The following is a 23,433-nucleotide window of genomic DNA, read 5'->3' on the forward strand; positions in this document are numbered from 1 at the left end:
ACATAACCGTGGTAACATAATGGATTCTGCTGCATGTATGTATACCAACTGGATCTGAATGAGTAGACCCTGTAATGGCAGCTACTAATGTGATTATTAGCTTACAAAACCTTGTTTCTCGCGAGGCTGATCCTCGAGGTATATTTGGTTAATTCTTCTTTCTCCCTTGTGCTTCACATTTATACTTATTTTATCCTTACTTTAATCCTGTCTTCTGCATGTTTACTTAAAATAAATTATATGTAACTATCAAGAAGAAAATGAACTAAAATGAAACTATGAGCACACCTTTGATTGGAGCCTATTCATGGAAACCTTTTGCCTGTTTTATTTGCTTGAAATGTAGAACTTGTTAAAGCTTTTCTATGGTAGAGATAATTGAACATAACTATAGTTCCAAGAATCATTATTAATCATATGCCAAATAAGAGCATTATTATATTTTATGCAAGAAACTGACTGATTAGTTTGGCTGGAAAGTTAGCTTGAATGAGCACCATATGGAGTTGAAAACCATCGAATATCTGGATTACAAGACAGTGTCCTGCTAATAAGTGTCTCGTTTACTAGGGGTGGGAAAAAATAAGGACTTGTAGACCATGTAAGGTGAAGCTTTAATACCCTTGTCAGAGAAAAGGATGAGCAAGAGGAACACAACTTCACCACAAGCTTTTAATGACCATAGAGGCATATATATGGGATCTAGACCTTTAGGATCGATGTATGTATATGTTTGTGAACCTTTTTGTATGTGATAATTGCTGATTATTTAAACAGATGAAAGGTTTGATTCCTGAAGGACTTAATTTACTTCTTATGCTGAGAATCTTCTGTGTCTTCTTTACGTATGTCCCTACAGTTTCAAAGCTCCAAGGAGGTGCTGCATTCAATGTTATTCCAGATTATGTCATCATTGATGGCACCTTCCGAGCTCTTTCTAGAGAAACATTGAAGCACCTTAAACAGCGCATTGAGCAGGTTTGTCAAGCAAAGGAGAAGAATAGATTCATTTTGCAAGCATAAACCTGAAATCTGAAATTAATGATCTGCTCTATGATACATCATCACCTCATTAATTAATCTGTTGTTTTCTTTCTTGTGGTTGTTATACCAAATAGCTTGATTAGGATTATGATTATGAGTTTTAAGGGTGAACCTTTACATAACTGCAAGAATGAGATTGTTGTGTTGCCTTGTGGCCTTCACGTTTAAGGCTGATTCACACATTATATATATGCAGGTTATAATTGGTCAAGCTGCTGTGCAGAGGTGCAATGCAAATGTCAATTTCCATGATGAAGAGAAACCTTTATATCCTCCAACTATAAATAATGATGACTTGCACAAGTTTTTTGTTGATGTAGCTGGGAATTTGCTTGGTATCAATAAAGCTAATACTGACGCAAATAGACATGGCCGCTGAAGACTTTGCTTGGAATGAAGAATGCTTCATTTGAACCGGTTGCGCCATTACATTCACCCTATCTCGTAATCAATGAAGATGGACTTCCCTATGGGGCTGCACTTCATGCATCATTGGCCACTAGTTATCTTACAAATTATCAGCAGGACATAGCCAGGGTAGTCGGGAAATATTATGAAGAATTATAAGTGTTAATAATTATCAAGAGCCATTGTAGTCTTATTTCTTGCAACATTAACCTGATATGTGAAAGCATTGTTTACAGTTTTAATTGTTGCATGGTTTAGATTCCTAAGAGCGCATTTAGCTAACGGGAAAATGGGGCTAATAAAGATAAGAATAGACTTCACAGTCCATATGGAGAAGACTTTGGAAGAGGTTTTGTCTCATGGCTTCGTCTATGGGAATGGCTTGTTTTAAGAAGTAAAAAAAAAAAAAAAAAAAGATAAATGGAGTGCTAGCTAGGAGTACACAATCTGACATATATTTTAGCTTACTCTATTGATTAAAATTTATTAAAAACTGTAAAATTTAAGAGAAAAATTCAGTATATAAAACTTGAGACTCACCAAATAAATAACCAGTAACACTACAAGAAAATTCATTATCACCCATGGACATAATTTGTGGGTAATGTAATTTTCTTTTTTACGAATTTCCTACCAATAAATATTCGTCAATAATATGCTTGCATGAAATTATTATTGACGGATATTATGTTTTTGTCAATAATTACTGAGGATGGCTTAATCCATGGGAATGTTGTGAAGAAGTACCTACGGATTTGTTCGCGGATAATTACTCACACCAATAAATATGTTAATGTTGTGTTGTTAAAAACCACTTAACAGGTGAATCCATTAATGTGAAGTTGTCAACTTAACTAATTGTATATATTAAGTATGTGGCTTGGGTTTGCAACCACATCAAATTATCGGAGGGGGAGCTTTGTTGCCAATAGTAGTCCTATATGCCTAATTAGAGTGAAATTGTCTCCGGTAGAAGATACATATAATCTATATCAAATATAAGCATGTTAGATATGACTTAGAAAACTTAGTTTTCCTATTTTCATCATTGTCTCATACTTTGAGTTGAAATGATAAATAAGTTTTTAAGTGATATTTTGTGTCATTTTACATGTATTTTCTTGATAAAACTCACGTTTAGACATTAATTTTGTATTACAAGAAATCAAGAGTATAGCTACTCAATTGAGTGAAAGAGTTGAAAATTATATGATTTTATGAAGGTATGAAGACTTTGCACTTAATAACGGTCATGGTAAGTAGCACGACCATGACAAGAGCATAATTGACTTTCAGAACAACGTCAACCATCTAACAACGATCGTGGTAAATTCCACCATGGTTGTGGTAAACCATGAGGGCCACAGTCAATCCACAATGCCCAAGAGCTTCAACGTCACTATTTTTTGACCATGATCGAGGTAGATTTTACTGTAATCGTAGTGTACCTTTTCATACTGATATATATTAGGAAGCTATAAATAGGGCTTTGAACTTTGTAAGAAAATAATCTTTTGATCACTTTTATCTCTTATGAATTTTGAGAGAACCTTTATGGTTTTTAAGAGCTATGAACCTTTTAGTTCATTGTTACTAAAGTGTATGGTACATTTACCCTGTGCGAGTACTATTTTTATGCATCAAGAAACAATTTTAAATTTTATGGATCATAGTTTGTTTTAAATGGGTTTTTTTTTTGTTTTGTATTGGCCTATGAGCACATTAACCCACATAGAGAGAAATTAGACTTATATAAAAGCTTTAATGTGACATTGATCTTTACGTAGAATAAATGGCCAAGTCATACTATCACAACCCACTCTTGGACCATGACCAACACACAAACTATAATTTCTTTAGCTTGGCTAGCCTAAGAGTACCTCACTCCAAATCACAATTAAAAGACCAATCAAAAGGGGTTATCGAATATCCGACAAAGTTTCCCCTAAAAACAAGATTAATCTCATATTGAATAACCTATGAAAGCATATCATATATATATATATATATATATATATATATATATATATATATATATATATATATATACCTAGATCCAACAGTTAGATATCAAGACTACTGATCATAACATAGGCCCTTGACATACTATCCAAAATATCAACTAATAATAATGTTGGTCATATATACTAATTATCAAAGTGTCTTAAAACATCATAATTACACCATAAGCATATTTACATGATAGGATCATCTATATCTCAAAATAAAGAAATTTTCTCTATATTTATTTCTACCATTATCCTTATAATTGCATCATATTGGAGTCACAAAAAAATACTCTCCATCAAATGCAATGGAGGCCTACCAAAAAGATAAACAATTTTCTGGGTAAGTCAGCAAAGCACAAGAAGTCAGCTACTTAACCACCTGTGTATTTGAGGGGGATGAAAGAAAGAGGTAAGTCACGAAGACTTAGTGAGAGCATAAAATACAAAACGGACAGGAAAGGTAGCACAAACATAACACAAGTCTTTACATCCAAAAAGAATTTAAATGACATTAAATAAAAGCAAAATAAATACAACTCGCTTTTAGAAACTATTGTATACTCCCTTGGAAACTTTTAAGACTACATTAATCTTGTATTCAAGAATAATTACTTTGTAAAAACTTACATTCTACTATGTGCACATAGACCATATTATCTTTTCGTTGTGGTGAACGATAATTATAGAAGTATGACATTTAGCTCGTAGATTACATTATCTCTTTCTTGCAATGAACAAATCTTTAGGAGCTATGGATATTCAACCCATAGATTGCATTCTCTCTTCGTTGCAGCAAACCAAAAATACATATAAACTATGAATATTCGACTCATAGGCTACATTATTTCTTCGTTGTAGTGAGCAGTAATCAATCATAAACTCACAATAATAAAAATAAAAGAAATCCAATATCCACTTTTAAATACCTTATCAAAACTATTAAGAATTTCAAAGAATAAATTTCAATCAAACAAAAATAAATATTTTACTTCATTCTCAAGTACTCCTAGAATTCAAAGATCACAAAAGAGTATATTTTGGAGTTTATTTGCTTCTCCTAAAAGAATTTAAAAGTTTCACTAAGTAGATTAGCTACTCACAACCAAAAAGAAGGCAATCAATGTCTTCCAATGTCATTGGGAGGATCAATCACCATATTTTTCACAGAATCTAAGCATTTAAAATAATAAGAACAATAGATTAGACAAAATTTCCAAATTTAACATACATAAGATTTTGAGAAAATCATAATAATTCATAATACTTAGTTTTGTAACTCCTCTCACACAACCCATAGCTAAACTATGCTATAAAACACCCATCTAACTTAATGGGTTATAAATTTACCTTAAAGAGATTAGATAAAGAATTTTAAAGAGATGGGTGTTGTTCCTTTTTACTCCAATCACATTCCCTTGCTGGAAAGTGCCACAAGAATGTAATAAACTTGATGAATTTTAGAAGAATAAAAGATAAGGAGTCGAAGGATGAGAGATGAATAAAAATGAGGATGAAGAGGGAGGATTTGAGAAATGTGGGTGGATTCTTGAAAGAAAATAATTAGGAAAGGGAGAGGGGGAATTCTCGGAAGTTCTAAAATGGGAGGAGGGGGTTGTTTTATTATTATTATTATTATTATTATTATTATTATTATTATATAAATGTGTGTGTTAAAATGAAATGGTGTGTTTCACATACTTTCATGTAGGTTAAGTCAAGCCTAAAAGTTGAAGTCTATGACATCCTTAACTACATGCTTTTTATTTTGTTCTCACTTTGGTATTAATAGAGTGTTTTAATCATGTAAGTTTCACTTTTTTTTTTTGTTCATTTTAACCTTAGCATGAGTTTTGAAATCCTCTATAAGTCACTTGTCTCAAGAATTAATGTAAAAAGTGATTTTTCTCATTAATTGAGGAACTGACATAGAAAGATTATCACTTTCTACTTTGATCGATTTCACATTCATCATACGATATAGAATGTCCAATACAACCAATAATAATGAAAATCTATTATACCTAATAAACCAGACTTAAACTTTAATTTTTTTACAAAAATTAAACTTATTTAAGCAAAATCTTATCGATCTAACTTATTTCCTCTTCTAATCAACCATCCTAGAATCATTCACTCACTCAATCCATCCAACGGAAAGAGACTCAACACTAAGAACCTTGGATCCCACATAAAAACAATCATGATAAAGTAATATGAAATAACAAGATTTTTTTTATTAGTGCCAAACACAGAATTGAACGGTGAAAAAGCAATAAATATGTTAAAAAACATTGTGTTACGTGTCTCATCCAATAAACATGTGTTGCCAGGTTGGAGTGGTCATCACGATCTTATAAAACAAATCTGACTGTTTGCACTTTACTTCGTTTCATTCTCTCAAACACCAAACCCAAGTGATTATGTGTTCCTTCAAAACATGGTTCAATTTGTTCATCATTTTCCTTGCCTCGGCTGCAACACCCATCTTCTCATTAACAGATTCCCCAAATCAACTCTCCACAAACTTTCTAGAAATTGCCAAGAAACCTGAAGTATTTGATTGGATGGTGAAAATCAGAAGGAAGATTCATGAGAATCCAGAATTGGGTTATGAGGAATTTGAGACCAGTAAACTCATTAGAGAGGAATTGGATAAACTGGGTGTCCCCTATAAACACCCAGTTGCTGTCACTGGTATTATTGGCTTCATTGGGACAGGAAAGTCACCTTTTGTTGCAATAAGAACTGATATGGATGCACTTCCCATCCAGGTTTCATGAGTTTTATGTGTGTTTTTTTTTTCATATGCTTGAACCAAGATTGACTTTTTTTTATGATAGTTTTATGCGTTGGTTCTCTTGGTTAGGTGGTAAGGGTAAGACAACAAAAGAGTTATGTTTGCCCTTAATTAATTAATTCCTAAGTTTATTAACACTTTTTTGTATATTCCATTGATTTGATCTCAGGAAATGGTGGAGTGGGAGCACAAGAGTAAAGTACCTGGAAAGATGCACGCATGTGGTCATGATGCTCATGTCGCTATGCTTCTTGGGGCAGCAAAGATTCTCAAACAACATGAAAAACAGTTGCAGGTTTTACTTACTTTTTATATTGCCTTCTTTATTTCCATTTCCTTTCTATAATGACGTTATGATTTTGCTTTATTCATAGTCACGGCCTAATTGCAAGGGAATTTGAAATAGTATGCTTAAGGCCACAAGTTTTAATTTTGGGTCAGAAATTAAAGAGTCTATCTAGTTTGACTTGTGGCCCATAAGATATTTGATATTTTTTATTTATTTTTTTACTAGGCTTATTATATATGTTACTGTTTATTTAATATTTTCTCCAAAGAAAGATAGAAATAAGAACGAAAAATTGCATATCACTTTAAGTTGGATTGGATTGGATCAAATTTAAATTTTAAACCAAATTGATCAAATGATGAATAAAAAAGAAATTGAAATAATTTGATCAAATGACTTTTCCCTTCAAAGTAGATCCAATCTAATATGCAAAAACACATAGTTGGTGCCTTTATTAGTCTACCATACAAAGGACACTCATCCATGTATGCTACTTTTTTATGGATTATTTTTTATCTTGTTTTGTCTGAGACAGGGATCTGAACTGCCTTTGCTTCGTGAGTTGGACTGGAATTATAGATTCCTATTAGACTGTTGAATTGGTCCGATCTTGACAATTTGGAACCAGTTTGGATAACTGGTGTGATATCTGCAAAGCTACTCCAGTGCTTAAGTCACTAAGGGTCCTCCGTAAGAAATATAAAAATAAATGCATATACATGTTACAGTGACATATGTTGTCTTCATCCTCTCTCATGGATCCCTTACAAATTCATTATCTTGTTGTCTAAATAGGGAACTGTTGTTCTTGTTTTTCAACCAGCAGAGGAAGGAGGTGCAGGGGCTAAGAAAATTTTAGATGCTGGAGCCTTAGATAATGTTACTGCTATCTTTGGATTACATGTGACGCCTGACATTCCAGTAGGTGAAGTGGCCTCTAGGTGTGGTCCATTATCGGCAGGAAGTGGTGTATTTGAAGCAATAATAAGAGGAAAGGGAGGTCATGCAGCTCTTCCCCAACTTTCTATAGACCCTGTGATGGCAGCTACTAATGTGATTATTAGCTTACAAAACCTTGTTTCTCGCGAGGCTGATCCTCTTGATCCTCAGGTATATTTGGTTAATTCTTATTTTTCCCTTGTGAGCTTCACTTTTATACTTATTTTATCCTCATTTCAATGCTATTATCAAGAAGGTTTTTACAATATTCTGAGTCTGTGACTGCTAATAGCTACGCGTTCATCCTGTCTTCTGCATGTTTACTTAAATTATATGTGGGAATCATAAGGAAGAAAATGAAGTAAAATGAAATAATAAGCATAGCCTTTGATTGGAGGCTATTCATGGAAAGCTTTTGCCTGCTTTATCTGTTTAAAATGTAGAACTTGTTAAAGCTTTTCTGTGGTAGAGATAATTGAACATAACTACAGTTCCAAGAATCATTATTAATTATATGCTAAGTAAGAATACTATTACATTTTATGTAACAAACTGAGTGATTAGCTTGGCTGGAAAATTGAGCTTGGATGAGCACCATATGGAATTGGAAACCACTATACTTCTCGCTAGTCAAAGCCATCGAGTATCTGGATTTCCAAGACAGTGTCCTGCTAAGTGTCTCGATTACAAGGGGTGGGAAAAAATAATATGACTTCAAGACCATGTTGGGTGAAGCTTTAATACCCTTGTCAGAGAAAAAGATGAGTTAGAGTAACACAACTTTACCACAAGCTTTTAATGACTATAGAGGCATATGCGATCTAGACCTTTAGGATGTATATGTTTGTGAACCTTATTATTCGTAATAGTTGCTTATTATTTAGACAGAAGAAAGGCTTGATTCTCGAAGGATTTTGCTAGTTTATGGTGACAATCCTCTGTATCTACCTTACATAAAGTATATGTCCCCACAGGTTTTGACAATTGCAAAGCTCCAAGGAGGTGATGCTTTCAATGTTATTCCAGATTATGTCACAATTGGTGGCACCTTCCGAGCTTTTTCTAGAGAAAGATTGGAGCACCTTAAACAGCGCATTGAGCAGGTTTGTCAAGGAGAAGAATAGATTCATTTTACATGCATAAACTGAAATATGAAATGAATGATCTAGACTCTCTTATAATGTACATCATCACCTCTCACTTATTTGGTTGTTTTCTTTCTTATGGTTGTTAAATGTAATAGCTTGATTATGATCATTTTGGGTATTTAAAAGGATGTTACATTAAGAATAATTGGTTAGTTTCCTATTACGTCGAACTACTTATTTTAGTTATTAATAAGAAATATGCTGTATTTCATAGGATCAGTTAGAAACTTGTATAAATGTATGTTTTGTTTGTAAGGGAACAATAAAAAACAACTCAAATGCCACCTTTACATCATATTTTATAATTCCATAATCATTGATGTACAAAATGAAAACGAGCTCTGGTGCAGCCGTAAAGTTGCAACCTTGTTGACTAGTTGATTATGGGTTTGAATTCAGAAGCAGCCTTTTAAATATGTAAGGGTAAGGCTGCATACCATGACCTTCGTCATACCTTCACATATGAGCCTTCTAGAACCGGAGTATGTTGCTTTTTTTTTTCTTTATTGTCATACAAAAAACATGTCAACATAACTGAGAGTAGATGCATTTATAAATTACACAAACATGGGGAATCAAATTCCTGTAAAGTAGTTTTTCTTTGTAGAGCATATTTAATAGTTACATAGTCATAGAACTTGAGAGTTTAAGGCAAAAATCTAGTAGACCTTTACTGTTTTACCTTTTGTTGATGTTTGACAAACTTATGAGTTTGAGGGTGAACCGTTACATTACTGTAAGAATATGATTGCTGTGTTGCCTTGTGGTAGGGGCTAAGGCTGATTCATATATTTATACAGGTTATCATTGGTCAAGCTGCTGTGCAGAGGTGCAATGCAACTGTCAACTTCCTTGATGAAGAGAATCCTTTATATCCCCCAACTGTAAATAACGGTGACCTGCACAAGTTTTTTGTTGATGTAGCTGGGAATTTGCTTGGTATCAATAAAGTTGACACTAACATGGAACAAGACATGGCCGCTGAAGACTTCGCATTCTATCAAGAGTTCATACCTGGCTACTACTTCACTCTTGGAATGGAGATTGCTTCATCTGAACCGGTTGCGCCATTACACTCGCCCTATCTTGTAATCAATGAAGATGGACTTCCCTATGGGGCTGCACTTCATGCATCACTGGCCACTGGCTATCTATATCAGCAGGACGTAGCCAAGGTAGTCGGGAAATATCATGATCAATTATAAGTGTTAACAATTGTTAAAAGCTAATGCAGTCTTATTTCTTGCAACAATGACCTGATATGTGTCATTGTTTTACAGTTTTAACAGTCACATGGTTTAGATTCCTAAGTGCTTTCCCTTTAAAGTCACTGGTTGTGCATTTAGCTAATGGGAAAATGGGAGTAATAAAGATAAAAGGAGTGCTAGAAATACCTGGAGACACATATTTTAGAGTTTAATGATGATACATTAATCATGTAAAATAATTTTTCACTTTAATTCAATTACTCATAAATTATTATTAATATGACTTTTAAGATAATTTTGTAGAAGTCAACTAAGTTATCATTATTGATGGTTCGTGATTGAATAATAATGTAAAATTATTTTGTATGATTGTTTTTTTTTTCTTTTCTGTTTTAACACACTTTTTTTTTAAACTACAAAACTAAAGGTGATATTCATTAAATAAGACTTGAGACTCACCAAATTTTGTAATTTTTTTCTATCTTAAATCTCTAAAATCCCTACTATCTAGAGAATTTTATATTGTTTTAATCAAATATATTAATTGTATAATGGAAATAATAATGACACCTATATAGAGTGCAAATAAATCTCTATTATAAAAAATACACATAAAAAAGAGAGGGTGTTACTCATACTTTATTTATAATGGTAGTAGCATTATTTGATTTCATGAAACTTTTCTCAAAATTAAATAAATCAATTTTTCTTTCAATTTTTTTTATTAGAAATAAAGTTCTACGACTAATTATAAGAGTAAATGATAAAGTCCAAATAAATATTTTTTATTTCACAGAAAACAATTATGAAAATTGCATGATATTACACAAATCATCACTCATAACAGATTTTGCTAACAGAAACTAACATAAATTTAGGAACATATTTTTTTAATTTTCCTCTATTGATAAACTAAAATAATATCACGTAACAAATTTAACGAGTAAAATGGTAATTTACTTTTTTGAGGAGAAAAATTGTAATTTTTTTATTAGCAGTAAAGATAATAATTTCCTGAATCTCTGTGTATGAAGAAAAAAAATTGTTAGAAGATGTCAGTCTTTCAAATAAATTTTAAGGATTAATCCTTGGTTTTTGGCCTAAATACTTTCGTTCACCCCCTCACCCCCTCACCCCCTCAACGCCCCCCCCCCCCCCCCCCCCCCCCCCCAAAAAAAAATAAATAAATAATGAAAGAGAAACTAGTCTGTTCTGTTTATAAAATGAGCACATGACCGGCGGGTGAACTTCATCCAATAAAAAATAATCTGTTTTTATGATATTATTCTGAATCTGTTTACAAACACAATAATGAAAAGATGGTGTTAAAAAAAATGTGTTTCATCCAATAATGCTTTAGCAAAGTGTGACAATAAAGAGATCAAATCTGTACCAGGTTGGAGTGGATGTGGACCCTCACAATCTTACTAAGCAAAAGAAACAACGTCGATTGCTGTTTTACTATCCTCGTTCCTTCCTTCCTTCTGTTCTGTCTGTTATTCATCTCATTCTCTCAAACACCAAACAAATTATGTGTTTCTTCAAATGGTTCAATTTGTTCATCATTTTCCATGTCTTGGCTGCAACACCCATCTTCTCATTAACAGATTCCTCAAATCAAGTCTCCACTAACTTTCTGGACAATACCAATAAGCCTGAAGTGTTTGATTGGATGGTCAAAATCAGAAGGAAAATTCATGAGAATCCAGAATTGCGTTATGAGGAAGTTGAGACCAGTAAACTGATTAGAGAGGAATTGGATAAACTGGGTATCCCATATAAATACCCAGTTGCAATCACTGGTGTTATTGGTTACATAGGGACAGGAAGCTCACCTTTTGTTGCAATAAGAGCTGATATGGATGCACTTCCCATCCAGGTTTCATCATTTCTGTACTCATTTATTTCTATGCTTGAACCAAGATTTTGACTTTTTATTTTTATGATAGTTTTGTTGGTTGGTTTTATTTGGTTTGGGGGTAAGGGTAAGACAACAAAAGAGTTACGTAATGTTTGCCTTTCCTATGTTTTATTGATATTATTTTTTTAATCTATGTTCCACTGATTTGATGGTGTATCTTAACCTTAGGAAATGGTGGAGTGGGACCACAAGAGTAAGGTACCCGGAAAGATGCACGCGTGTGGTCACGATGCTCATGTCACTATGCTTCTTGGTGCAGCAAATATTCTCAAACAGCACGAAAAAGAGATACAGGTATTACTTATCAATTTATATTGTTTTTTTTATATTGCGCTTCCTTTCTGTATAATGTTATGGTCTGCTATATTTTTTCCTCAACTATTTCTCTTTTCATATTGATTGGAATAGGGGTTGCTAGCAACCTACTGACACACACTGTATTATTGATAAAAAAAAATCATTGAAAAATACAAAATCAAGAAAAAGACTCGTTAAAATTTGTGATTTTCAATCAATTTTAACGAATAAAAAAAGAGTGGTAGAGTATGTGTTGCGGGCATTTTTCAAATTGAAAATGTAGGATCACTTCTCACTACTGTTTATTAAATTTTCATTGTAGAGTTCTTATTATGTCAATCTTTGGTTTCTTTCTAACATACGGGTAAATTGTTGTGCATGTTCCAATTACCAAATGCCTGTAGTATCTTCCATCATGCCAATTTTGTAAATTAGAATCATTCTATCATCTGATATGCATGTTAATCATTTTATTTTTTTCAAAAGAAAAATATTCTTGTTTCTAGTTACTGTAACACAATCTAGAAAGAAAAAGGAAAACTTAAAGTAAAAAAGCTGTTTGCAACTATACAAGGACACTCACCCTTGTTTGCCACTTTTCTCTGGATCGTTATGTTCAGATGTCTTCATCCTCTCATGGATCCCTCATATATTCATTATTTTGTTGTCTAAATAGGGAACTGTTGTTCTTGTTTTCCAACCAGCGGAGGAGGGAGGCGCAGGGGCTAAGAAAATTTTAGATGCTGGAGCCTTAGAAAATGTTACTGCTATCTTTGCATTACATGTGATGCCTGACATTCCACTAGGTGAAGCAGCCTCTAGGTCTGGTCCAATATTGGCAGGAAGTGGTACCTTCGAAGCAATAATAAGTGGAAAGGGAGGTCATGCAGCCATTCCCCAACATTCTATAGACCCTGTATTGGCAGCTTCTAATGTCATTATTAGCTTACAGCACCTTGTCTCTCGTGAGGCTGATCCTCTGGATCCCCAGGTAAATTAGGTTAATTCTTCTGGTCAGCCTCTAATTTATACTTAATTTATCCTAATTTTACTGCTAATATGAACTTTTTATGATATTCTGAATCTGTGACTTTGCTAATTGCTAAGCAGTCATCCTGTCTTCTGTATGCTTACTTAGATTACATGTGGAAATCAAAAGGAAGAAAATGAAGTAAAAGGAAATTATAAGCAGAACCTATGATTGCAACCTATTCAGGGAAGCTTTTCAATAGTAGAGATAATTTGACATAACTCTAGTTCTAAGGATCATTATTAATTATATGCTAAGTAAAAATTCTATTATATTTTATGCAATAAACCGAATGATTATCTTGGCTGGAAAATTGAGCTTGGATGAGCACCATATGGAGTTGAAAACCACAATATTGTTTGCCAGTCAAAGCCATTCAGTATCTTGATTACAATGGATGGGAAAAAATAATTTGACTTGAAGACCATATAAGGTGCTTTAAATACCCATCAGTGAAAAGATGAATTAGAGGAACAAAACTGCACCACAACTTTTGATGACCATAGAGGCTTGTGGGATTTAGACCTTAAGGATGCTTGTGTTTGTGAACAATTTAATGTGATAATTGCTGATTATTTAAACAGATGATGAAAGGCTTGGTTCCTCAAGGACTTTACTTGTTTATGGTGACAATCCTCTGTGTCTTACATAAAGTATGTCCTCACAGGTTGTGACAGTTGCTAAGTTCCAAGGAGGTGGTGCATTCAATGTTATTCCAGATTATGTCACAATTGGTGGCACCTTTCGAGCTTTTTCTAGAGAAAAATTGGACCAACTTAAACAGCGCATTAAGCAGGTTTGCCATGGAGAAGAATAGAATAATTTTACAATGCGTAAACTGAAATCTGAAATTAATGATCTCTTCTATAATATACAATATCACCTCACACTAATCTGTTGTTTTCTTTGTTGTGGTTGTTAAACCCAATAGCTTGTTTATGATTATCTTGGCTGTTAGCAAGGATGTTAGTATGTTACATTAAGAATACCTGGTTAGTTTACTTTTGTTGATGTTTGACAAGCTTATGAGTTTGAGGGTAAGCCTTTACATGACTATAAAAATAAGGTTGTTTAGTTTCCTTGCTTAATCCCATAATAGTTGGAGCCTTGTGCATCTCGCTTTTTATACATAAGCTAATGAGTTTCTGTTGTAACAAAAGTGTTTGCACTACAGTATTTGTCACTACATTTGTGGTAGGGGCTAAGGCTGATTCATTTATGCAGGTTGTCATTGGTCAAGCTGCTGTGCAGAGGTGTAATGCAACTGTCAACTTCCTTGATGAAACAAGACCTTCATATCCTCCAACTGTAAATAATGGTGACTTGCACAAGCTTTTTGTTGATGTAGCTGGCAATTTGCTTGGCACCAATAATGTTAATATTGAGAAGACACCTATCATGGCCGCTGAAGACTTTGCATTCTATCAAGAGGTCATACCTGGCTACTTCATCATGCTTGGAGTGAAGAGTGCTTCGCCTGAACCGCACCAGTCATTACACTCACCCTATCTCAAAATCAGTGAAGATGCACTTCCTTATGGGGCTGCACTTCATGCATCATTGGCTACTAGTTATCTTCTGAGGTACCAGCAGGACGTAGCCAAGGTAGTTGGGAAATATCATGATGAATTATAAGTGCTAATAATTATTAAAGGCTAATGTAGTCTTGCAACAATGACCTTATGTGGCATTGTATTTCACTTTTACTTTAGATTCGTAAAAGTTTTCCCTTTAAAATGACTAGCATTGTGTTTGGTTGAGGAAAGAAAGGGGGTGAATAAAAGGGAATATGTGAGAAAAGAAAAGAAAAAAAAAATGAAAATACTAGTTGTTTTGTTGAAGAGAAATAAAGTACAATAAAAGAAAAATATTTAAATTAAAATTGTTTGGTAGGTAAGAAAAGAATTTAATATTAATAAAAATACGGTATTATTATTATTATTATTATCAATCTATAAACCTTCAGAAAAATAAATCAATTAATCATTGGTTCTTGCTACTTTAAGTCGGTAAAATCTTGGAGGGAGAAAAGAAAATGAATAAAAATAAAAGTTGGCTTACATACCTTTTGCTACCCCATGGCAGCCATCCATATCTGCTGCCACTTTTTTTCCTGAAAAAAAGCTTGGAATGATGAATGCCTTGTTTGAGTCACTTGAGTTAGTGCACTCAAAGTTAGTTTGGATAATTTTTTTCTATTTTTTATGGGAAAAAGATGAATGGAAAAGGTAAAAAAATATCAAACTTTTTTTATAAATTAAAATTAACTTGTATACCCAACTTATAAAAATGTTAAATGAGAATAGATATAGTGTGATTCAATTAGCATCATAAGCATGTACCTTCTCATTTTTATTGCGCCAAATCCAATAAAAACATGAAAACTACCTTCAAGTTAGACGTGGATTCAATTTGTGTCTGAAATGGAACAAAACAAGCACTTACTAAAGCAGGCAGTAGATTCTCACCAACCCAATGTGCCCAGACTGCACAGTGACACTGGTAATCTGGTACCACACAAACTACTCACAGCAAAATAAAGCCAAAAGAGGGGCTTACTGATATTTTTACCAACATGAAACAAACTATAATTCTGACATCTGAGTATATTTCATAGCTCTGGCCTTGGCATCTTAGTTGCAAGATAAACCAACTAGCAGAGATGGAAACTGCCAATTGAAAGAACCACATACTGGATGCCTCAAAATAATACGCTAGTGCATTTTTTAATGGCCAGAAAAATAACTTGTGTAAATGACAAAACATATTCCAAAAAGATGGGTACAATATTTACTTAACTAATAAATAATCCAATAAAGTATTAATCAATATTTTGGCTAATACTTCTGTAAAATATGGTTTAGATTCAATGTCCTAGACATCTAAATGCTGGAGGAGCAACTCAAAATTTCTGCAAAGCAGGGAGATTAGATGATGAATCATGCGACTAAAACAGAGTTAGCAGATGGCTAACTAACATGCTTCTGTCAGCGTGTGCTCCTTCAATGATGTAGCTTAGAAGCTATGCCTTTTTCCAATTCCTAGAGCTTTGGGTGCTATGTCTAAAAGAGGGCCCAAAGCATTAGGTGCAAATTTTCTTGCAAATAAGAAGCAAAGGGAAGATGGCTGGTTATTATAAAGACATGTCTGATCTTGCAAAATTTTCTTGAAGAATTCCTCTTTGATGTCATCCTTCCCAAAGGTAGCTGGGTGAGCACCACCCCTTGACCAGTCCACATAAGTGAGGCTTCTATTTGCCAAAAGATGAGGAGTATTAATTGTTAACATTGTCTGAAAATAGTGCTCATCAACATAACATTTGTGTGGTTTGCAGAATTCTTTGAGCTTAGGATAGTAAGTATTGTCTTCAACTATCCTAAGAGCTAGTTCTCGGTTAATTTCAAACCACTGAGAGCCTTTTCGCCAGTCACTCATGTTGATCTCAGGTGCCATGTTTCCATCATACCGTCCTCTCCCATAAGGACCAGGTTCATCAACTGCACCCATAAAGCTATATCTTGAGCGTGCTATGTAAAGGTACACAATGCTGAAGTTTTGGAGGGGAATGCAGGACTCTGATAAGAGGATAAACCATTCATTTGAGATATCAAGCAATGCATTAGCCAGAAGTCTTCTTTCAGCATCACACATACTCATCATTCCCCACTCTGCCACCTGTGAAGGAGAAGGCTGATTAGAAATTTCTAAAAAAACACACACAATATTTAACCCTAAACCTATTCTTGGTCTAACTGTCACAACATCAAAAATGAAAACCATTGCACAATTCATTGAACATATCAAGGATTGGGGAGTTGATATTTTGTTTGGTATTAGAAGCATATTCTCCCAATGAATTGGTGGATAATAAGAAAAACCATACAATAGCAGCATGTTTGATTGCTGAGTGTAAGTTATTTCATAATTTCCCCAAGCTTCTATGCATCACACACACACACACACACACACCGCGATTCTGATGTCCCAGTTTTCTAGTCTAACAAATATCATATCATGAATTCCCAACCTTCCCCCCTTGTAATAATTTGCATACCATCCAATTTCAGAAACGTTTGTTTTATTTCCATTTGCCATCAAGAAAATCATAGACAACCAGTGTTATCTGCATTTCAATGTCCTCTTCTACTCTTCTAGATTATTTATTAAGTAGGCTTTCAAACCAAGTCTGATGATCACAAACCTATTACCAGCATTAATGACTCAATGCTATTTTTTGTAGTTTGTATAAATAAAATGCTGGCAAACTGAATCTATGAACCAAAAGTCTTCATTGATTATAATTTTAATTCATGAAAAGAATTTACAACTACAATAATAAAGTGTACAAAACCTATTCAAACATGCACACCTCACTGAAAAATGATACAATAACTGTCAGCAGCTAATAACCACAAGTCAAAAAGTGTACGTAAATAAAACTAAAGGTGGTGAAAAATTACAACTGAAAAAAAGCTCTCTTTTAATAAATATGATAGCATTAATAAACATTGTTAACTGAAAAACTGAATTAGTCGTTCTACAACTTTTTAATTGCTACCTGTCATAAATTTGAGCAGAAACACAAAACTGCCACAAATTTTGTGTAGGAAATCGGTTTTGAACACTAGAGTAACCAAGAAAAAACACATTTAATAGCATGAACAAACAATTTATAAAGACTAAGGATAAGATCATGAACAAAGCATGAGCCAGAAACCCAAGGATCAAGAGGGAATAAAGGATCATCAAGAAACAATATGGAGTGAGGTACCTCAATGTCAAGAGTAGATGTGAGCAATTTCAATGATATGACAGTTTTTGCTCAGTGGTGTCATTTTGTTGGGGTGTGTGAAGACAAGAAGATCGATTAATTATTCCATTAGTTGCAAAAAGTTAATCAATTGGGCTAAGAAGTACTTTTTTGCACTATTACTGTGCAAGGCTCAAATGGAACAACCAAGTTGAGTCTGAATTTCTTTATAGAAGTTGTGAAACACATTGAGCAACTATGATATTTCTTTTATTAAGAAAATTCAAGTATATTTAACATCTCAAAAACTCAAATGAAATTATGAAAGTAACAAAACACTTATGCCCTAAAATAGAAGTGACACAACTAGGAACCTAAACATCAAAATGAATGACATCAAACAATGACTTGGCTTAAGGGTTGATATAGTTTGGAAAAGAGGCACAAACATTTTTTCCAAGATGACATGACTCACATTCTAATGATTGTAAATGGGATAGATAAGGAACCACTTTCTTCCATTTTGAGATTGTGCACTACACAAGATAAATTTTTATTATATATTTAACACTCATAGTAAATGAATATTTTTTAATATATAAATTATATTATTATTAAAAGTCATAATAAAAAAATCTTTGAATATATAAATAATCCTTTAGATTTATAATTAAACAATTTAAATTGTGATATAAGATTACTTTTCATTATTGACCATTTAAAAAAAAATAGCTACTGAAATTCAATTTAAATAGAAATAACAGAGGATAGATTGAAAGAGAAATGCGGTTAAGAAAATCAGGTATACAAATTATGATAAAAATAAGGAAAATTTAGATGGTTGAGAGAGAAATTGTTTGGCTAATTGTAGTGCTAGTGTGTAAATTGCACCTCCAAATGAGATTAGAGAAAGAATATTGAAAATGTCCAATTGAGAGAGTGTGGAGAGTGAGAGTTTCTTTCTCCAAGTTGTGTGTTCTAATTTATAATACAAGAGTGAGAGTTTATTTCTCCAAGTTGTGCATTTACTTGCATGTTTCATCTCTTCCACCGTGTATGTTACTGACATGTTTAGTCTCTATCTCCTATTGCTACTATCCTCGTGTCTTCAATCCATCGAGTTCATAAACCCTAGTTTGTGTATTTTGTCTTGCCATTGAGTGTCCAAGAGGACACCGTAGTTCGTCCCAAAGACTGCCAATCAGGCTACTATCTGAGTACCATTATTAGAGTCATTGCTACACAGCCACACGTGCGATTTTTTATAAGCAGCATTTGCCAGCGCATAGGGTTCATGCACCTCCTTTCCATTATCTGTTTGTTGTGTTGTTTTGAATAGATCATTGTATCAAATCATATTCAAAATTCAAGATTATGTTATTCTCTTCTCTCCTTTCTCTCTTAAAACCTTGTAACTTCAACACATTTCAACATTTGTTTGACATAAAAAGGCATGGGATCTGACCATCATTTAATATGACCTTAAATTAGCACCAAACATAAAATTCACAAAGGAATAGGATCTGAACATCATTTATTATGACCATAATTAGAACCAATCATAAAATTTCATAATAAATAAGGGTGGATGGGCTGAAACTTGAAACACCAACAAATAAATGGCATTGTCATGTCCTGTGGCTCAAAATATAGAATTTGGATGGAAAAACATGCCAATGAACAATTGAAAACATGGAAATCCATAAAGATAATGCTACTTTCCTGATGAATACATATAGCCCCTAACACCATGAGACATTTAAAGTCAAATAACATAGAATAAAGCGAGATTATACCTGGCTTGGGATCTGTCTCCTGTAAAAGACTGATGATGGTGAAAAATCAGCATTATAAGATGGCAGCGAATGAACATAGATTGAATAAAGCCTCTCATGCCCTCTAAAGAACTTCTCCCAGAGTGGTGCCATTGGCAAGGGTCCCTTGGTCAAGAACATGAAGGCAATCTTGGGAGTTCTTTTAAAAGGATAACTCTTGATCCTTGGAACAAAAGAAGCTCGCCAGAAGAGTTCGGTGTCATTCATGGTATGCAGCAAACTGGATCGAGGCCTAATCCAACTTTCTAAGGTTGCCGGCTGCTCAAAGCAAGGCTTAAATGAAGACTGAACCAAAGCCACATTATGAATACCAAAATGCCTAATCATGTACATGCTAAGAAACGAAGCACCTAGGCCAATAACCAAAAAGGCCAAGAAGAACTGCAGAAGTCTCAAAGGGAAGGGCCTAGAGGGAGTAGTCCTAAATCCAGCAGGGTCCTTCCCTTCCTCCAACCTAGACTGCATGGTTTTTCCTCTGCTCTCTACCAATCAAACTTAGATTCTTAGTACTCGTGTTCCTTCACACATAATCAAATCTCACAAACACCTCATACGCATAAAAAACCTCAGTTTTCAATGCACAACCAAATCAAAACAAACGTGTCACACTATTCTAATTTCTACCACATGGGCCATCCTTCCTTCTTCGTTGGGAGAACTGATCACAGCCCATATCAAATAACAGATCAAAACACCAAACTAAGCACGAGATCACATCAAATAACGTAAGAAAATCAGCTCCCCTTAAAACCAACAATGTTCATACCGTTCAAAAACCAGAAAATTAAGAATTTTGAACAAATCCAAACTTTGGTTTCCCGTTTTCTCGGAAAGGGTGGAAATGGCATTGAAGGGTGGATTAGAGAGGGAAGAAAAACAAGAAACAATAAGCAGAGAAGCGTGAGAAACGCATTACCATGATGCCATGTTCAAAAACACAGTTCAATCAATGGCAAAGAAAGAAGTTTGAGGAACAAAGTGGAGGATCCCTTCACACTTTTCTCCCTTACTCTTGAATTGCGCCAGATTTCAATGGAAGTGGGAATTGTGCGACCTCTGCAATCTCTACTCTTTCATTCTCATCACTGTGTTAAAAACGTGCTAAGTGGTGGTGTTTCTAATTTTTCTCTTTCTGTTTTGTTTTTACTTTTTAGGCTTTGAATGAAGCCCCAGTTAAAGGAAAGTTGAGACGGGTACTCCAAGGAGAGAGAGAGAGAAGTAGCATGATTAGTATTATTAACCTAAGATTGAGTTTCATTTCATAGATTTTTGTCTGTTGCTTTTTTAGTTTAGGTTGTTGCTGTCGTATTGGGTTTGGTTGGGTTCGGCCCACATCATTGCCGTTGGTTTCTTGTGTCAACATTAATGCATGTACAATGTAATATTTTAGAAACTTATTTGATATTTTTATTATTATTTTCATTTTTTCCTTTTTTTTATATTATCTATTATATTACTAACCAGTGTAAAAATATATCATTGTTCCAAGTGAAATTGTATTTGATCTCCTTTAAATAAAATCTTAAATCCGAGTTTTGTAGATAACAAAATATGATTAAGAATAAACACCTTAGTATACATAACTAGTGATATTTTTTAATAGAGATTAGTCATTATTAAAGTTAATAAATATTTTACATCAATGTTATCGTAATAAAAAAAATATTATTATTCAGTGAGTGGATCAACTTGCAGTAGCATAAACTTGTTCTAACTTAAACAATTTTTTATTTTGATTCTTAATTCAAATATTTTAAGAGAATTCATATAATGTTATTCGATTGAAATAAAATTATCTCTTGACATTACATGAACTGGAATAAATAAAAGTGGACTTAATCTTTTAAGTAAAATATTGGTTTTGAATCTCACAAATAAAAAAACATTAAAAAAAAACTTATTAAAGTTTATCAATCCAAATTTTCAAAAAATTAGACATCAACAAAAAATTATAAACATTTCACAAATATAATAAAACAAATAAAATTGCTGCTGCAAGTTAATCACTCTTTTTTATCTCTCTAAATCTAAATGTAACTTAAGGCAGCACAAACATTTGTTTTTATCCACATTTATGTGGCTTATTATAGATATAAATACACGTGCCAGTGATTTCATGTAGATCGTTATGTGTGTTGTTAGAATTTTCTACAAGCACATGTTAATTGTAGAAAATTCCTCATTATACCCATATTGTAGAGTATAGTAATGTGATTTTCTTAATTGTTTTATTTCATTAATTTGTCATTTGATGAATCCAAGTTCTTTGGGGATGGGGCAGTTTCTAGAGAAAGTAAATTGTTGAAGGGTCAGTGTAGGGTTTTCCTTTGATTCTTGTTGTTTTTGTTTCTTTCTGAGCATTTTCTCCCAATCATATTGTTTCAAGGTAGAATAATTCGTGGACCACCAAACTTTTTCAGTCCATTAAGTATTCACCAGATTATTCTTTTCCTTTCCTTCAACGTTTGGATGGTGGTGATGATGGCAACGTTCAACTTAAGATTCTTGATAAAAACGGCCACAAAATTATTTGCTTGTTCGTTAATTAATTCTTGAAGTATGCCCTTTCTAAAAGTAGGCGTAAGTGTCTTTAGAATTTTTGTAAAATGAAATTACAATATGTTTCACTATTTTAAGGCAAGTATCGTTTAAAATTTCGCCTAAAATTTAAAAATATAAATATTCTTAATTTTAAATGCCATTTTACTTTATTAATATATTTTATTTTAATAAAATATTAAAAGATGAAAAAATAAATAGTTGACGTGTTTATTTTTCTTTTTATTAAATGATACAAATTTAAAACAAAATAAAGACTCTCTTTTTTATCAATAGACTCAATTATTTAAATCTACCAATTTCAAGTTTATAGGGTTTTAATTTATATTTTCCTTAAGAATCTGGTTTATTCATTAAGAGAAAAGAACATTGACTAATCCGGATTTCACTCAAAAGATAAAAAAAAAATGACAAAAAATTATTTAAGTCAAGAATCAAACTCAAATATTATCTAAATGATTCAATTTTAACTTCAACATATTAATTATTTATGTTTAATTGTTAAAGAAAAAAAAAAGGTTTACATTGATATCTCATAAATAATTTATATACTTTATTTAATTAAACTCATGTCTTGAGTGGTGCATTAGCCCTAATAATAATAAAGATTAATTTTTTTATTAATTGAAATTGTTCCATATATAGAGATATGAATTTTATTACAAGAAATTTAATAATTCAATGTGACAGTATCATATCAATTTTTGTAAAATAATTATTATTAAAATTAACATAAACTTATCATACAGTAAGTTGTAGTTAAATGATAATGTAAAATATAACTTGTTTTCTGATATTCAAATTATAGACATTATATTCAAGATTTTGGTGTGACGAGAATTTTATTTTTCAAGCACTTTTAAATAGGAACTAAAAAAATGATCTCTAGTTAGAAATTGAGTCATATGATACTTGCAATATTTGCTGTAAGGTTTGTCATAGCTTAGATGTTGGTGAATAAGAAATGATGGGATTCAAAAAATATTATGCAAATAAATATTATGTTATATTATATTATATTGATAAAAAAAAGACAAAATTTGTAAGAAGATGAAAAAAAATATATGGAATCATTTTTTTATATAGATTTAATTATCTTTTGTAACTCGTGCTTTTATTGTTTGGTTATAGGGAATTATGTTTTTATTTGTTACGCTTTCATGAAATGTAAAAATTGAATTTTATGGAAAGATAAGAGC

General features: G+C 32.8%; 2 protein-coding genes, 1 long non-coding RNA gene and 1 pseudogene across 5 annotated transcripts; 2 read left to right on the forward strand and 2 right to left on the reverse strand.

The window, feature by feature from the left end:
- Positions 1 to 74: 74 nt before the first annotated feature.
- On the forward strand, positions 75 to 1,611 carry LOC114419209 (annotated as a pseudogene).
- A 4,128-nt stretch (positions 1,612 to 5,739) lies between these two features.
- Positions 5,740 to 14,890, forward strand: LOC114417964 (IAA-amino acid hydrolase ILR1-like 4). Of its 3 annotated transcripts, none has more exons than XM_028383066.1 (5): positions 5,740 to 6,232; positions 11,932 to 12,057; positions 12,737 to 13,051; positions 13,758 to 13,886; positions 14,315 to 14,890. In XM_028383066.1, exons 1-5 carry the CDS (start codon positions 5,882 to 5,884, stop codon positions 14,723 to 14,725), a joined length of 1,332 nt encoding a protein of 443 aa, XP_028238867.1. In that variant the 5' UTR covers positions 5,740 to 5,881; the 3' UTR covers positions 14,726 to 14,890. The 3 variants fall into 3 exon arrangements, with proteins under 3 accessions (XP_028238867.1, XP_028238869.1, XP_028238868.1); XM_028383068.1 differs by lacking the exons at positions 11,932 to 12,057; positions 12,737 to 13,051; positions 13,758 to 13,886; positions 14,315 to 14,890 and adding exons at positions 6,428 to 6,553; positions 7,343 to 7,657; positions 8,461 to 8,589; positions 9,435 to 10,120 and having other exon boundaries at positions 5,788 to 6,232; XM_028383067.1 differs by lacking the exon at positions 5,740 to 6,232 and adding an exon at positions 11,346 to 11,721.
- LOC114417967 lies at positions 11,100 to 11,912 on the reverse strand. Its single transcript, XR_003667961.1, has 2 exons — positions 11,678 to 11,912; positions 11,100 to 11,497 (listed from the first exon to the last, which is right to left on the reverse strand). It is a non-coding gene; the product is annotated as an uncharacterized LOC114417967 (long non-coding RNA).
- Positions 14,891 to 15,627: 737 nt separating the features above from the next.
- Positions 15,628 to 20,924, reverse strand: LOC114417966 (glycosyltransferase BC10-like). Its single transcript, XM_028383069.1, has 2 exons — positions 19,637 to 20,924; positions 15,628 to 16,765 (listed from the first exon to the last, which is right to left on the reverse strand). Exons 1-2 carry the CDS (start codon positions 20,138 to 20,140, stop codon positions 16,106 to 16,108), a joined length of 1,164 nt encoding a protein of 387 aa, XP_028238870.1. The 5' UTR covers positions 20,141 to 20,924; the 3' UTR covers positions 15,628 to 16,105.
- Positions 20,925 to 23,433: the final 2,509 nt, after the last annotated feature.

Source organism: Glycine soja, chromosome 7 (assembly GCF_004193775.1).
Source record: "Glycine soja cultivar W05 chromosome 7, ASM419377v2, whole genome shotgun sequence".
NCBI classification, from domain to species: domain Eukaryota; kingdom Viridiplantae; phylum Streptophyta; class Magnoliopsida; order Fabales; family Fabaceae; genus Glycine; species Glycine soja.

Excerpts from the sequence above, each read along its gene's own strand:
- LOC114417966 (XM_028383069.1), bottom strand. The coding sequence starts at position 20,140 with ATGCAGTCTAGGTTGGAGGAAGGGAAGGACCCTGCTGGATTTAGGACT. Across the intron at positions 16,766-19,636 it reads GGAGACAGATCCCAAGCCAG|GTGGCAGAGTGGGGAATGAT; the intron begins GTATAATCTCGC and ends TCTCCTTCACAG.
- LOC114417964 (XM_028383066.1), top strand. The coding sequence starts at position 5,882 with ATGTGTTCCTTCAAAACATGGTTCAATTTGTTCATCATTTTCCTTGCC. Across the intron at positions 6,233-11,931 it reads TGGATGCACTTCCCATCCAG|GAAATGGTGGAGTGGGACCA; the intron begins GTTTCATGAGTT and ends TCTTAACCTTAG. Across the intron at positions 13,887-14,314 it reads TTAAACAGCGCATTAAGCAG|GTTGTCATTGGTCAAGCTGC; the intron begins GTTTGCCATGGA and ends TCATTTATGCAG.